The sequence below is a fragment of the Paramisgurnus dabryanus genome, chromosome 10, assembly GCF_030506205.2.
Source record: "Paramisgurnus dabryanus chromosome 10, PD_genome_1.1, whole genome shotgun sequence".
NCBI lineage: Eukaryota > Metazoa > Chordata > Actinopteri > Cypriniformes > Cobitidae > Paramisgurnus > Paramisgurnus dabryanus.
This window is the reverse complement of record NC_133346.1, coordinates 13854174-13870803: the sequence shown is the minus strand read 5'-3', so window position 1 is coordinate 13870803 and position 16630 is coordinate 13854174. Positions and strand designations below refer to the sequence as shown.

General features: G+C 39.4%; 1 protein-coding gene across 2 annotated transcripts in view; it reads right to left on the bottom strand.

Annotated features, from left to right (window-relative positions):
• tiam1a (TIAM Rac1 associated GEF 1a) overlaps positions 1 to 16630 on the bottom strand; it is a 62492-nt gene that overhangs the window by 15927 nt on the left and 29935 nt on the right. The window contains exons 8-15 of one of the 2 annotated variants that reach the window (XM_065290730.1): positions 15090 to 15236; positions 14685 to 14759; positions 13475 to 13645; positions 11233 to 11337; positions 9500 to 9581; positions 7552 to 7638; positions 5239 to 5451; positions 4240 to 4364 (exon numbers count right to left, since the gene is read on the bottom strand). In XM_065290730.1, coding sequence (XP_065146802.1) covers positions 4240 to 4364; positions 5239 to 5451; positions 7552 to 7638; positions 9500 to 9581; positions 11233 to 11337; positions 13475 to 13645; positions 14685 to 14759; positions 15090 to 15236 — 1005 coding nt within the window. The remainder of the gene's footprint in view (positions 1 to 4239; positions 4365 to 5238; positions 5452 to 7551; positions 7639 to 9499; positions 9582 to 11232; positions 11338 to 13474; positions 13646 to 14684; positions 14760 to 15089; positions 15237 to 16630) is intronic. The other variant, XM_073816035.1, reaches the window with a different exon arrangement.

Sequence of the window (16630 nt, the reverse complement as noted above, 5' to 3'; positions counted from 1 at the left end):
TTTTGAATAAGTCTGAAGACTCAAGTTTTGGGTTTTGCAAGATGATGTATTCCCCCCACTCCCAGCGATATACAAGCTGTGATTACGAAGCCTGAAGAATAATGAAGTCCTACTGTCCTTTGTCTTCCAGGTTGTCTGTTTCCTCCGGCGGGTCTCTCCATAATTTATCAGCGTTAAGTGATGTGAATCGATGTGCATAATCAAGCAATTAGAAAGCAGAGCTAATTAAAGGAGATGTCCCCATCTCTCTCCCGCGCCTCAAAGCCGGGAAAGAAAAACAGAAGTGACGTGAGATAATAATGATAACCGGCCATGTGATTAATCTGGGCAGAGGAAAGAATATGAATCCCATCAATTATTGCCAAGCTGAATCAGCTCGTCTTTGTCTGTCATTCAGTCAAACGCAGAACCACGTCTGACTGCAAGACGAGACAAAGCTTTCCGAAGTGCTTTCAAGTTCTTAAATCTGTATAAGCGTCAGAGAATGTGTTTAACCTTTTCAAAAAATTAGCACATATTGCCTGAGGAAACAGCCGAGAAAAAGCTCATCTAATTTGTTTTGTTCTGTTCAAGCCTGTTTCACTGCATATGTGAGAGAAAAACATATTTATTTCAGCAGGCATATCAGTTTAGTCCTTTCACACACATACAGCATTACAGACAGTGATATTTATCCATCCATCCATTGTTCTATCCATCCATCCACTTATCCATCCATCCATCCATCATTCTATCCATAATTCTATCAATCCATCATGCATCGTTCTATCTATCTATCTATCTATCTATCTATCTATCTATCTATCTATCTATCTATCTATCCATCCATCCATCCATCCATCCATCCATCCATCCATCCATCCATCCATCCATCCATCCATCCATCCATCCATCCACTCACTCATCCATCCATCCATCCACTCATCCATCCATCGTTCTATCCATCCATCTATCTATCTATTCATCCATCCATCCATCGTTCCATCTATCCATCCATCCATCCATCCATCCATCCATCCATCGTTCTACCCATCCATCCATCCATCCATCCATCGTTCCATCCATCCATCCATCCATCCATCGTTCTATCCATCCATCTATCTATCTATTCATCCATCGTTCCATCTATCCATCCATCCATCCATCCCCTCATCCATCCATCCGTCTATTCATCCATCTACCCATCCATCCATCGTTCTACCCATCCATCCATCCATCCATCCATCCATCGTTCCATCCACTCATCCATCCATCCATCGTTCTATCTATCTATCCATCCATCCACTCATCCATCCATCCACCCATCCATCCGTCTATCCATCCACTCATCTATCCGTCTATCCATTCATCCACTCATCTATCCGTCTATCCATCCATCCACTCATCCATCCATCCACTCATCCCTCCATCCATCCATCGTTCTATCCATCCATCCATCTATCTATCCATCCACTCATCTATCTGTCTATCCATCCATCCACTCACTCATCCATCCATCCATTGTTCTATCCATCCATCCATCCATCTATCTATCCATCCATCCGTCTATCCATTCATCCACTCATCTATCTGTCTATCCATCCATCCACTCATCCATCCATCTCCACTCATCCCTCCATCCATCCATCCATTGTTCTATCCATCCATCCATCTATCTATCATCCACTCATCTATCTGTCTATCCATCCATCCACTCACTCATCCATCCATCCACTCATCCATCCATCCATTGTTCTATCCATCCATCCATCCATCTATCTATCCATCCACTCCTCTATCTATCCATCCATCCATCCACTCATCCACCTGTCTATCCATCCATCCACTCATCTATCTGTCTATTCATCCATCTACTCATCTATCCATCTATCCATCCACTCATCTATCCATCCATGCACTCATCTATTCATTCATCCACCCGTCTATCCATCCATCCACTCATCCACCCACTCATCTATCCATCTATCCATCTGTCTATCCATCCATGCACTCATCTATTCATTCATCCACCCGTCTATCCATCCATCCACTCATCCACCCGTCTATCCATCCATCCATCCATCCACTCATCTATCCATCGTTCCATCCATCCATCCATCGTTCCATCTATTCATCCATCCATCCACTCATCCATCCACCCATCTATCCATCCATCCACCCACCCATCTATCCATCCATCCATTTTATGTGAGTTTTTTGGGATCAACGTGCTGTGAGAAAGGGGTTTTTGAAGCATTTACTGATTTATTGATACGATCAATTGAAATGTAGACTTAACACAGAATGATGAACTTTTACTTCTGTTTTACTTCTGAATTCGGCAATTGCACCAAGATATCAGAAGTCATCAGGAAGGTTTCAGACTCAAATATGCAATGCATTAATGACTGATGGAGGGATTTCCTACATGACAGAAGGGAGATTTCGGAGGGTTTAGCACCCCAGGATTACAGCCCTCTGAATTCAGAAAAAGCAGTTGATCATGTTACCATGTTCCAATATTACTGATCCAATGGGGTTAAAAACCAGCTTTGGTGAGTAAAAAAAAGGTAACAAGTAATGGCTGATCATTTAATTTAAATTAAAAATCAGGTAAAATAGTGTTTAGAGCAATTAGTAAATATATTTATGGTCTGTACATTTTTACAGTTCACTTGCAAATGGCAAACGTGCCAAAAGTTTGTTTTGGGGCATACAAGTGACCGTCCTGTTGCCAGACACAGCACAAAGCTAACGTCTAACCCAGTGAGCAACATGACACTCAGGTGGGACAGACGGGAAGTGAGAAAGACAAACACACTGAATATGACAATGCTGTGGGTGAATTATTATTAGGGCTAAATGTGTTCCTGTAGCAGATGGTGTGTTGGAGAACAGAGCAGAGGGGCCGTAGATGGCTGACAACGTCGTTGTGAAAGACAAAGAGAGAGAGAAGAGAGAGAGGGAGGGAAAAATATGGCAAGACATCAGGTCAATAACCATAGAAAAACAATCAGGGTGACCTACCGAAAAAACAAATACTACTGCTACAAACACAATATTGTGTTGTGCACAGTCATGGCAGACAAATTCTGAGGCACAGTCTGGTAATCCTGAAAAAGCCTTAACTGAAGATTCGACTGATTTGATCAAATATGACACTATCATCCAGGAGAATCGTGTCATTATGTTGGTTACCAGCGGACACTAGTTTTTGAAAGCCAGTCAAGATAATCGAGATGACAAGCATGACAACTTTCTAAATGTTCCTGGAGAATCCTGGCAGGACAGCGAATGAGTTTAAAAATCAGACAGATGCTATGATAGAAAGAGCATACTGTAGCAATTCACCACATTAGCTATTGCTCGAGTATGCAGCATGCATACTGTGCACACAGCATGCAAAACATCAATGGCATACCCAGGAAATCTGCTATACTTGCCAAAACAAATATACTCCTGCTAACTGTCAGTACATGGAGTGTGTAGAGTACCCACCATGCAATATACTTAATAAAAATTTTTTTTTTGTGAGAAATAGCATGAATGTTCACTTTTTAGTTTTAGGGGCCATTTACATGGCACAGATTTTAAACGATTCATCCCTGTAGATATGTGCATATGTGCGCAGGCATGCAGTGTTTTTTACAAAGTACCATCGCCATCTACTGACCTGGCATACTTAACAGCTAAATTTTGGGCAGCACGCGAGCGGTGTGCGCGGACGGCCACGGACCCTCCTGATGACAAAAATGACATCATGCGGACGGCGCGCATATGCAGACATCCCTAGTATACTTTCGGCTTAAGTCACATAGTTTTCTGATCTCCTTGACCCCCAAAAAACAAACTAGTATTGCATCACAAAATCTCTCTCTCTCTCTCTCCCTCTCTGAAGATCCAAGAGGCAACACAACCTGTCTTCCCATCTGCTGCAGTCTCCAAACGCCTTCATCAAGCAGCCTTAAAATCAAAGGTCACGAGATCACATGACCAAAAGCTCTTAACCAGCCATCACATTTCTCTCGACCCCTGACCCCCATAAAACGCCCTTCATATTAGAAAATAAAAGACTATATTTACTCAACTGCAACAATGCCAACAACAGCGCTGCAGGTAATGGATGTAATCACATGACTAAAATGACCCCAATACCAAAGAAAGTGGGGTGACATGCCCTGTGATTCAAAACCTAAACAGATGGATGAGCAATACAGCAAAGCCCATTTTGATGAATCTTTACGGCAGGTGGTCTCTCACCTTGTGTGAATCGGTTTCGTCCTCTGGGCTGTCAGCAGGACTCTCAGCTGTTAGATTTACCCGGTCTTCCTCTGTGTCAGTCGGGCTGTGCAGCACCAAGCCAACACCATCATCCAAGATGTCCTCTAGAGGGAGCAAAGGAGGCAGATTGGGACTGGATGAGAAACATAACTAAGATCTGTTACAGCACCAGTAAATATTTTTGTTTTTCCTTGTCATTGTATAAATTAAATATAACTTACAATTTTTAAATAAGATATCAATGTCATTGCTTGATGTTAAAGGGATAGTTCACTCAAAAACTTTAATTCTGTCTTTATTTACTCACTTTCATGTTGTTACAAACCTGTATAAATGTCTTTGTTCTGATGAACACAAAGGAAGATATTTTGAGGAATGTTTGTAACCAAACCGATGAGAACCCCCATTGACTTCCATAGTATTAGTTTGTCCTACTATAGATGTCAATAGAGCTTCTGATAAGTGATGATCAGTTTAACTAGATAAAACAGCCAAGTGACTTTGCAAAAACTCCTTTGTAACAGGAAGATGTGGATTAATCTTACGACCTTATGAAGTCAATGACTTTTCTGGCTTTTGGTTAATGTGTGTTAGCATTAACTGTATGCTGCTAGTATACTCATAAACATTCATTAAATTTACCTTTTGCATTAAAAGCAAAAAATACAGTGTTTCTCTTCTGAGAAACCGGACAAAAAGATTGATGACTCATCTTGCACTACATTCATATTCGTTCAATCAAATGATCTATATAAAGAAAATTTCCTTCCCACTAATTCCACCTGCATCGACTAGCAACTAACATAAATGATTTCACAGCTGAATAATAAATACATTATCTAATATTTATATATCTCAATTGTTTCCCTTTAAGAAAAACATATGTGCCTTAATAAATTGTTTCTTTGTTGATGCCATAGACTTGATTAGTAGCTTAAAACACAAAGAAAATATGATAATGAATGAAATAAAGTTTACCTTGGCTTTGAGAGAAGATGTCAGTGCAGTGTTCCTGTGCTCCGTCTGAACGGCGGGGAGGCTGCAGGCACAGCTGGTGTGGATCAGCGGTAGGCAGTGTACTGACAGTAAGGGTAAGAGAGGGCAAAGCGAACGCTGCCTGCATATCTGCCAACTCCAACGCACTCGCCGGTTTACTGTTCAACTTTACAATCTCATCACCCGCTCGCAGACCTAAACACACAAGCGTGCAGATTATATCTCAAACAAAAGTGAACAAAAACAATGACGTTCATAGATTCGTCTTAAACCACACAAGACTTTTGATTGTGTTGCTACTGAAAGGGTTAATTATTAATGTAAGATGTTAATTATTTTCACTAGCATGGGAAATGATTACACATTACTTTTCAATTTCTTTAAAGCTGATTTCGTATGGGTGTTGTTCATAAAAGGATGACAAAGACTAGAACTAGAAAGGTTGTTGTTTGCTCCGCCTCCAAATCCACCTTACTCTCTGTTTCTTAATTACCAATTACCAATCAAAGCCACTTAATTAGTTTCCAATAAGTGTTCCTCTACCTCTAGTGTTAGCAACGGGTTTGATCCCAGGTAACATGCATACTGATTAAATCTGTACCTTTTAGATGTAAATTTAAATGATTATTGGCCTGAATCTTTTCCCTTGCTGTCTTTATAAATGCTGTATGTACACATGCACGCATGAACTCACTGCCTGAAGTGTGACCCAGTTTTGCATGGACCAAAATGTCAGCCGTAATAAAAGCTTTTTATTGGATGGCTCTGCACTGCTTCTGGCAACGGAGTGATGATGAACGTTGAGTGATGTCATCCGCAAGGGCTTAACAATCCTGAATATTAGTATTTCACATTTTATTGATCCTTTTGGACAGCTTAATGTCTTAATGAGCTAATGTTATATTAAACCTCTGTATTCATTTATATTTCATTTACAGTATGTATTTGGCAGACGCTCTTATCCAAAGTGACAGATTAATTCAGTGCATAACAAGGTATGCATTTTATTACAATGTGTGTTCCCTTTAAATCGAACTCATGAACTTTGCATTGCTAACATAATGCCCTACTAACTGAGCTACAGGAAATTTGTGTTTTCAGGACATTTTCTTCCAAAAAAAAGACTTTTCAAACTAGTGTCCTTTGGTCTTATTGCTCATTCAGACAAGCAAAATGTACTTCCTGTTTCAGAATCACTATATTTCCCTATTATTATTTTTTAAATAGGAGGGGGTGCAAGTAAAAGTATTCACATACCCACCTAGGAGTATGCAGGGTGAGTTACACAACTAAGGTTAATACTTAGAGGTTTAGAACAAATCCCCATCCCTTATAAATAAGCAATCATAACAGTGACGCTTGCCTTAGCAGGCACTATTCATTTAAATACTTAATACCTGGACTTTATATCGTAATAGAGTTTGTCAGGACTGTGATCTGCTTTTAATAGATGTACTTATTTGGAACAGGCTGTGTAATGGCATTAATTTGCTTTATTTTTGTAATCCTGTGTTCCTGTGAGCGGTTTCTGAATCATTTCCATCCGGTCCAGTGGAGATTTGGGTCAGTCAGTGCTGTTCTCTGCATAACTACTCCATATTCCCCTGTTAATTTTTCAGCAGATTTGTGCACTACTGCAGGTGAACCATTTACAGTGTGGGAGCGTAAGGTTTACAGTATTTTTGGGCTTTGAACAGCTCCCAAACAGAGGCTGTATAGGTTAACCAATTGCTGTGAGGTATTGTTAGGGTGTTATGGATGGTTGTCATGTAGATTTATAGGGTTAGGTTTTTTGGAGAGGGGTGCTAAGTGGCTGCATGCCATATATAGTGCTAATGAAAGTGTTTTGATTGTTTATATCTAAGGAAGTGGATAATGTCAAAGATACTGGATAGAACAAGATTAAGTACTCATATTACTATGAATAGGGAACAATCCAACACTCAATATGGCCGCTCTGGCGCTTCCATTTAAATGAAGCAATCGATAAAGACTGACGATTCAGCATCTGAAACGGCTTTGAATAAAGGTGTTTTTAGCACAGTTTTAGCTTAAGAAACAAACATGATGGTACAGTTAATGTCAGGTTTAATTTTTTTTTAAATATATCTGCACTTCCCCATTCAAGTAGATAGGACTTTAGTCTTGTATGACTAAAATAACTGCTTTGCAATAAAATAAGCTTTGCAAACATGGCCACCTAGTGACGCAACTTCCCTAAAAGGACTTATAATAGATAATGTAGTCTAAATGTGCCAATTGTAATGAAGAACAACTATCTGTTTAATCACACACCTTTGGCAAATGCCAGACCCCCGGCTTTCACGTCAGTGATATGAACCTGCTGCCTACCGTCCTCCTCCACCACAGCCACTGAGAAACCTGCAGAAGAGAAAGAGAGCAATTTTTATCGATGGATGGATGGATAGATAGATACAGTATATAGATGGATAGATACAATAGATAAATATTGTATGGACAGACAGACACAGTAGATACAGTAAATAAATAGACAGACAGACAGACGGATGGATGGACAGATATAGTAGATAGATAGATAGATAGATAGATAGATAGATAGCTAGATAGATAGATAGATAGATAGATAGATAGATAGATAGATAGATAGATAGATAGATAGATAGATAGATAGATAGATAGATAGATAGATAGATAGACAGGCAGACAGGCAGACAGACAGGCAGACAGATAGATCGGACGACCAACAGACAGATAGAGTAGATAGATAGATACAGTAGACAGACAGACTGACAGACAGATAGACAGACAGACAGACAGACAGACAGACAGACAGACAGACAGACAGACAGACAGACAGACAGACAGATTCAATAGATAGATAGATAGATAGATAGATAGATAGATAGATAGATAGATAGATACACAGACAGAAAGACAGACACATACAGACAGACAGATAGATCGGACGACCAACAGACAGATACAGTAGATAGATAGATAGATACAGTAGACAGACAGACAGACCGACAGACAGACAGACAGACAGATTCGATAGATAGATAGATAGATAGATAGATAGATAGATAGATAGATAGATAGATAGATAGATAGATAGATAGATAGATAGATAGATAGATAGAAAGATACACAGACAGAAAGACAGACACAGACAGACAGACGGACAGATAGATCGGATGGACAGACAGACAGATACAGTAGATAGATAGATAGATAGACAGACAGACAGACAGACAGACAGACAGACAGACAGACAGACAGACACAGACACTTGGACGGATGGACAGATACAGTAGACAGACAGACAGACAGACAGACAGACAGATTCAATAGATAGATAGGCAGACAGACAGACAGACAGACAGACACGATAGAATGATAAAACGATAGAACGACAGACACACAGACACGATAGAACGACAGATAGATAGATAGATAGATAGACAGACAGACAGACAGACAGACAGGCAGGCAGGCAGGCAGGCAGGCAGACAGACAGACAGACAGATAGATCGGACGACCAACAGACAGATACAGTAGATAGATAGATAGATACAGTAGACAGACAGACAGACCGACAGACAGACAGACAGACAGATTCGATAGATAGATAGATAGATAGATAGATAGATAGATAGATAGATAGATAGATAGATAGATAGATAGATAGATAGATACACAGACAGAAAGACAGACACAGACAGAAAGACAGACAGACAGATAGATCGGATGGACAGACAGACAGATACAGTAGATAGATAGATAGATAGACAGACAGACAGACAGACAGACAGACAGACAGACACAGACACTTGGACGGATGGACAGATACAGTAGACAGACAGACAGACAGACAGACAGATTCAATAGATAGATAGGCAGACAGACAGACAGACAGACAGACAGACAGACAGACAGACAGACAGACAGGCACGATAGAATGATAAAACGATAGAACGACAGACACACAGACACGATAGAACGACAGATAGATAGATAGACAGACAGACAGACAGGCAGGCAGGCAGGCAGGCAGACAGACAGACAGACAGACACGATAGATCGATAGATAGATAGACAGACAGACAGACAGACAGACAGATAGATAGATAGATTCAATAGATAGATAGTTAAATAGATAGACAGACAAACAGACAAATAGACAAACAGACACAATAGAATGATAAAAATATAGAACGACAGACAGACAGACAGACAGACAGACAGATAGATAGATATTTACCATAACCAATGGCACAGGACTCATCTCTATCAAACTGTATGACTTTGGTTGTTTTGGCACAGATTTCAATTTCTTTGTAGAGCTAAACAAAGAAAAAAGAGACACAAAAGCATATTGATTGCACTCTAAGGATATACAGTAAATTACAGTATGACTTCAGAAAGAGTTCATATACATCACTGGCGAAAAACATTAAAATGTCATAGGGTGGGTTGCACTAACAAGGATTAAGCCTAAATCTGGTTTAAATCAAAGCTTATTTAATAATTCCGTTGCACCAAACTTTAAACCTGTTTAAAAATAAACAGGTTTAAATTTAAACTGTCATTTTGATCCAGGTTTAAATCTTACAGTAAATCTAGATTATCTTTAATCCTGTTGCTCCATTACTTTAAACTCTGTTTTAAATCTCAGTGAGGGATTAACTTTAAACTTGCATATGAGGAGGTTTAAATATGTTTTTTTTACAATTAAATGTCTGGTTGAATGATTAGAAACACATACCGCGAGCTTGGTGGCGCTATTCAAAGATGCGTTTATTATAACGTCTCAACAAACTGTGTTTGGCAGCTCAAAAATATTATTAACAGCACCGCTGACAGCGATGCTCGTATGTGCTTCTCCTCTGTCACGCGCGCTCCAGTCAGGCGAACGACAGTGAATGATCGGACACATGGTGGCGCTTCATGACAAATGCGTCGACACATCTTTTTCATTATATCACAATATCTGAGCTTTGCGATATTTCCTGTCACAATATTTCTTGATCTGTTAATCAATACAGTTGTTTTAAAAGATTGTCAAATGTTTTTATATGAATCAGACCTTTAGATTAGCCTACCGGCGTATGTAGGTGATTTAAAATCAAAATAATGAAAAATTACATTACCTTTGCCTGCATAAACTGTTTATTTCCTTTTTGAATGACAACGTCAACATTGTTGCTGTTTATTAACACCGGAAAATTCAACATGGCGGACAAAATAAATCGCAGATAAAGGGTTTAATACAGTTTAAAGTTTTAATCTAAGATTTGTTAATCTGTGTTTAAATTTAAGTGGTGCAACACAACTCGAATTAAAATTAAACTGAGATCAACAAACCCTAGATTAGCTCTAAACTCTGCTTAATTTAATCCTTGTTGGTGCAACCCACCCTTAGTCTGCTAAAAAACGAGGCTTAAATACATATGCTAAAGAAAAACCGGCCCATTCTCATGGGAGCCTGAGACAAAACTGAGACTTTGATCATTTCAGGCAGTATAAAAGTAAGAGTTCTCTTCAGAGAGAACGTGAAGAGATGAGATGAGACTTGGAAAACACAAAGACCCTTTTAAAAGGAGTTTAGTGTGTCATCTTAGAAGAACGACCATGAATTTAAAAAAAACTGGCAAAGTAAATTAACTTTTGAGGTTGCATAGATGTCAGTGTGGTTTTCCCAAGACACACAAACACAGCTATTAGGATAGAAGAACTATTCAAAGTACATTATGCAGGACTTGCATCTTTTACATAATTCATAACATATGTTACAACAGCATTGTAGATTTTAGACTTGCTTTAACTTACTTCCCTAAACTTCTACACTCCCCAGCACACCACAGTCCATAGTTTTTCTCAGTTTGTCACATACAGTGTAATAAATTCACCCCACACTGTGTATCTGACCGCTAAGTGTTCTTAGCTGTCTAGTACACAGTGTGACCGCTGACAGGGTTTTTGCATAGGACTCACCAGGTCACACAGGTCCTCCTCAGGTTTGGGGACATATAACCGCACTTGATTGTCAATGAGGACCTTTAACCGCAAATAGTACTTGGAATGATCCAGCCCATGAGTCTGAGAGGACAAAAAACAATGTTGTATTAAAATTACAATTAGTCGTAAAAAATATAAAGCATATTTTTACATAGTATTTGCTTAATGGATTATGAATTTAAAGTTCACATACACTGCTGATGATTATTTTGGTTTGTATGAACAGGTACAAAAGATGAGAAAGGCTTACTTGGTTTAAGCATTCTAGAGAAATTTGATGCATCAAAGTTTGCTTTCAATTATAGCTTTCACATCGATTTCAATGTTCCTTACTCAGTCAGTATTAAAAATATTAAGGTTATATTTTTGCAGAATGTTCATTACATTATGTAGAAAAAATTTATGTAGGAAACTGCAAATCACAAAAAATGACATAAGCTGGTTTTCACAAGCACGGTCACATTTAAGATTTTTGACCTTACTGAGAGTAGCACCCTTTTCTGCAATGCATTTACAGTACAAGTTGGTATTTAAAGTGTGCTGTTACTTATCCACATCTTAAAAGCTAAAAATGACTGTTCATGACAGAGTGTATTACTGTATGTAATACATGGTACGGTAGCCACCACAGGACAAACACGTCATCGTCTGAGTCGACATAGTGACAAAATGCGCTCTAAAGACTAGTTTGTCCGTTTAGGGCTAGGTCTTTATACACCACTGATCATTTAGTAATATAATATAAATAATATAATACTTTTAGATCCTTTAAAAAAATCTTTATATTAAAGGGACACTCCACTTTTTTGAAAATATGCTCATTTTCCAGCTCCCCTAGAGTTAAACATTTGAGTTTTACTGTTTTGGAATTAATTCAGCTGATCTCTGGGTCTGGCGGTACCACTTTTAGCTTAGCATAATCTATTGAATCTGATTAGACCATTAGCATCGCGCTAAAGAAATAACCATATAGTTTTTATATTTTTCCGATTTAAAACTTGACTCTTCTGTAGTTTCATCGTGTACTAAGACTGACATAAAATTAAAGGTGCTATTTTCTAGGAAGTTATCGCTTGGAACTCTACTCTCATTCTGGTGATATTATGCAATGATATTACGCAGTGCCCGAAAATAGTCCCCTGCTATTAAAAGATACCAAGGGGACTATTTTCAGGCGCTGCGTAATATCATTGCGCCTGCTGCAGCCATGTTACGGCAGCAAAGTCCTTGATTATTACTCCAAAATGAGAGTATAGTCCTAGCCATATCTGCCTGGAAAATTGCAACTTTTATTTTTCGGTTGGTCTTAGTACACAATGTAACTACAGAAGAGTCAAGTTTTAAATAGGAATAATATCAAAACTCTTTGGTTATTTTCTAGCGAGATGCTAATGGTCTAATTTGATTCAATGGATTATGCTAAGCTATGCTAAAAGTGGTACCGCCAGACCCGGAGATCAGCTGAATGGATTCCAAGACGTAAAAAATCAACTATTTAACTCTAGACGAGCTGGAAAATTAGCATATTTTCAAAAAAAGTGGATTGTTCCTTTAAAACCTATGCAAATATCACAGCCCCCTGACCCATTTGTAAATACAATTGCAACATTTTTCTTTCTTTGTTAGTCTGACTTCAGAAGACTACACTGACAGAGAGCGCACAATGAGAAGAAGCCATGCACTTGGCAACTGTTCCTGCTTTCAAAAGCACCTGGATGAAGTGGAACCGGATGCAGGGGTTCACGAGTCATTTTTCAAAGATGAAACTAGTGTTAACTTGACAACTTTGATAAGAACTTTCTAGTGTGACTGCAGCCAAGAATGGACAGGAAACAGATCACTATTGCAGGACGGTTTGCCTTGGAGGGTTCATGGAAATAGGAAGTTCTTAAAACAGCCTCTCCCCAATATAATGAAGTTCTTGAGAAAGAAGGGAGGAGGGTTTTTGAGAAAGACGTTTTTGAGAACGTGTTATGTGAGATGTTAGTCATCATGGTTTACAGGAAAATTTGGATATTAAGTGTCACAATAATGTGATTTGATATGACAAAGTGAAACTTCTTGTCTAGCATGATACTATGAGAAGAATAAATGGAATGAACAGGAAAATTGTGGCTTGTACTGTGCCTTTGCTTCAGGGCATAAAAGTATGCCTAAGTACAGGAAGAAACACAGAAAATTAGATTTATCATTTTGCAATTGTTGTAAAATTTCTTACCCTGCACAAGGCTTCCAGCACCTCCATGGCAGTCTCGTCCGGTTGAATGATTGCCAACACGGGCCGGTCATCAGGTAAAGAGACCCAGGATGGGGTGAGGTAGTCTGGAACCCAAACGTCACTGTCTGTCTTGTGTTGGGGAATGCTTGACAATGAACCGTCTTGGTCGTTCTGCCAAAATAAAAATAAAGAATCAGGAATATGCATAAAACAAGTCTTTAATGGTGTTCTTTTTATCTAGCAGGAACTGACTGGATCATAAAGACTCAACCTCTTCTAAAAGATCCCTGTCCACACCTACTTTAAAAGAGGCTTAAGGTCAAGGTTGACTTTCTCAACATATCTCAACAGCCTCTTGTAGATCTACACTATACGCAAATTAACCGAGGTGTCACTTATGCGGTGACGTGTGCGTCTTATCATACTTAAGCAGAGCCGTCCGAATCGATACGGCATACAAGCATCAAGCCACTGAGGAATGTGATGACATCTAATCTGAGACAACTAATTAACTCCGCTCCACAGAAATGTGCAAGGCCTGCGTAACACCCAACGCCTCTCTCTGACAACGTCTGGCGAGTGATCGATGGGCTGACATAAACCGGCTGGGCTGTGAATGGCGGGTTGCATTGTAGGGCTCTTGGGGTCTCTGGCCCCCAATGCTCTTTAGTCTGTCAGTGGGTCTGGCTGGCTGTCAGCGACGGCATGCTGCCTGGCTAAGATAGCTTATCCCCCGCTATCGAGTGACAGCCTAACACCCTCCCCTTTCCACTCAACAATCTGCCCACAGTGCGGCTATGATGGTGGTCCCCCCATCTCGGAGAGACAAGCGAGCCCACACATTGTGAAAGAGAGTGGGTGAGCGAGAAAATGGGTCAGGGGACTTAAACACTCATGCTGGAAAACACATGCACGCAATACATTAAACGTTCCAACATTCTGTTTCTCTCGGTTTTAACGCAAATGCTTGCACACACACACACACCCCTCCCGAAACAGCCACCATCTGCCTCCTCTTCTGGCTTTTAATGGATGCGGCGTGTGGATGAGGGGTCCGGGCCCCACTGCAGTCCCCTAAGGAGATCCCGAGCTCTACAGCCAAGCTTGGTTGCTTTAGCTCACACTAACATTTAAGGTCTCTACATAGCTCTAACCTCCTGTTTTATTGTGCAAAGCATGCTGGGAAGTATTAGTGTAGAGTCTCTCTCACCAGGGTCTCCTTTGCAGTGTCCTCAAACATGTGATCAAGATTCCTCTGAACCGGCTCTTCACCGTCTACAAACACCTGCGGTTGAGACAAAGCTGGTGGTTAGAAATGAATTTGATGTTTTAATTAGGATTCACGCTGAGAAATTCGGGGCATTGACTGTGAATTAATGTGTTGTGAAGAGAACAATCTGTTACGGACAGATGCTATAAATGAGCCACAGTTGTGAGCCCACCACAACTGTGTAAACAAATCTGGAATGTTTTTTTTACTTTTCCAATGTCCTTACATCACATTAAAACTAGCAACGGCAAATTGTGTAATAAATAAACAAAGATCAGTTGTAATTAATAATAATATAATTTGACTGTGAGAGGTTTGCATAGCAGATGTCTAGCAGATGTGAACCTGGTTGATGCTGGGTCTGCCTTTGGTTTTCTTTTTTGAGGTAGTGTCCAGACCCCAGAGAGAGGAGAAACGGCTCTTTCGTTTACTGGAGCTGCGAGACAGAGCCTGAGTGCGTCTCCGAATTCCACCATCCGTTCTCGCTGCCACCTGCATGACAAACACAATTAGTGATAAACATATAAGATTTTTTTTGAATGTACGATTTCTTAAGAAATGGACCATTACAGTGAGGACATCCTAAAGGATCACCCTTAAATTTAAGTTAGGTCACCATTTGCGAAAAGTACTTGAATGACCTAATACCTGCGCATAGGGGAGTTTCATGCTACTTTGAGATTAGCACAAGAGTGCGGATTCACGGTTTACTGTTTTAGCCTTACGTTACTCAGTCTACCTATTAAAATATTATGAATGACACCCTTAAAAAAAAAATAGGCTCAATTTCCAGCTCCCCTAGAGTTAAAATATTGATTTTTACAATTTTGAAATCCATTCAGCTGATTTCCGGGTCTGGCACTACCACTTTTAGCATAGCTTAGCAAAATCCATTGAATCTGATTAGACCATTAGCATCGCGTAAAACAAATAACCAACGAGTTTCGATATTTATCCTATTTTAAACTTGACTCTTCTGTAGTTACACATCGTGTATTAAGACCGAGAGAAAATTAAAAGTTGCAATTTTCTAGTCAGATATGGCTAGGAACTATACTCTCATTCTGGCATAATAATCAAGGACTTTGCTGCCGTAACATGGCTTCAGGAGGCGCAATGATATTACATGTTACAGCAGCAAAGTTATTGAATTGCAACTTTTAATTTACTGTCTGTCTTAGTACACAATGTAACTACAAAAGAGTCAAGTTTTAAATAGGAAAAATATTGAAACTGGTTATTTTTTAGCGCAATGCTAATGGTCCTAATCAGATTCAATGGATTATGCTAAGCTATGTTAATAGTGGTAGTGCCAAACCCGGAGATCGGCTGAATGGATTTCAAAAAAGTAAAAATCAAATGTTTAACTCTAGGGGAGCACGAAAATGAGCATATTTTCAAAAAAGTGGAGTGTCCCTTTAAGATTAGACAAATAAAATATGAATTCTTCTTTTTCATTAATAGCTCAGACAAAATCATAATTGGCTCTGGTCTGCTCCCCCCCCCAAACTCCGCCTATGTCCTTGCGGCAATATTTAAAAGGGAGCATTTAATTGACACTTTACTATCCAGTGAGCCCCCAGGAAAGGAGTCACCCAACGAAAAAGAAGAAGGAGAAGTGACGCCATATTCAAAAATGCCAGTTGTTAACGGCTCACTTGTTATGATGACGTATGTCACATAATGTATTAACATGGCAGATGAAGTACGTCCAAATTTCATCCATACCATAATCACGCTATATAGAACATATTGTTTTAACGGTCGATAAGTAGGTCCTTGATATAATTCAGTACGTACTGTAACAGTATGCAATTTCGAACCCACAGAATGACTACAGAAGCAGCATGTTTTGCACCGTACTCATCATCAGATAACATCAAAAG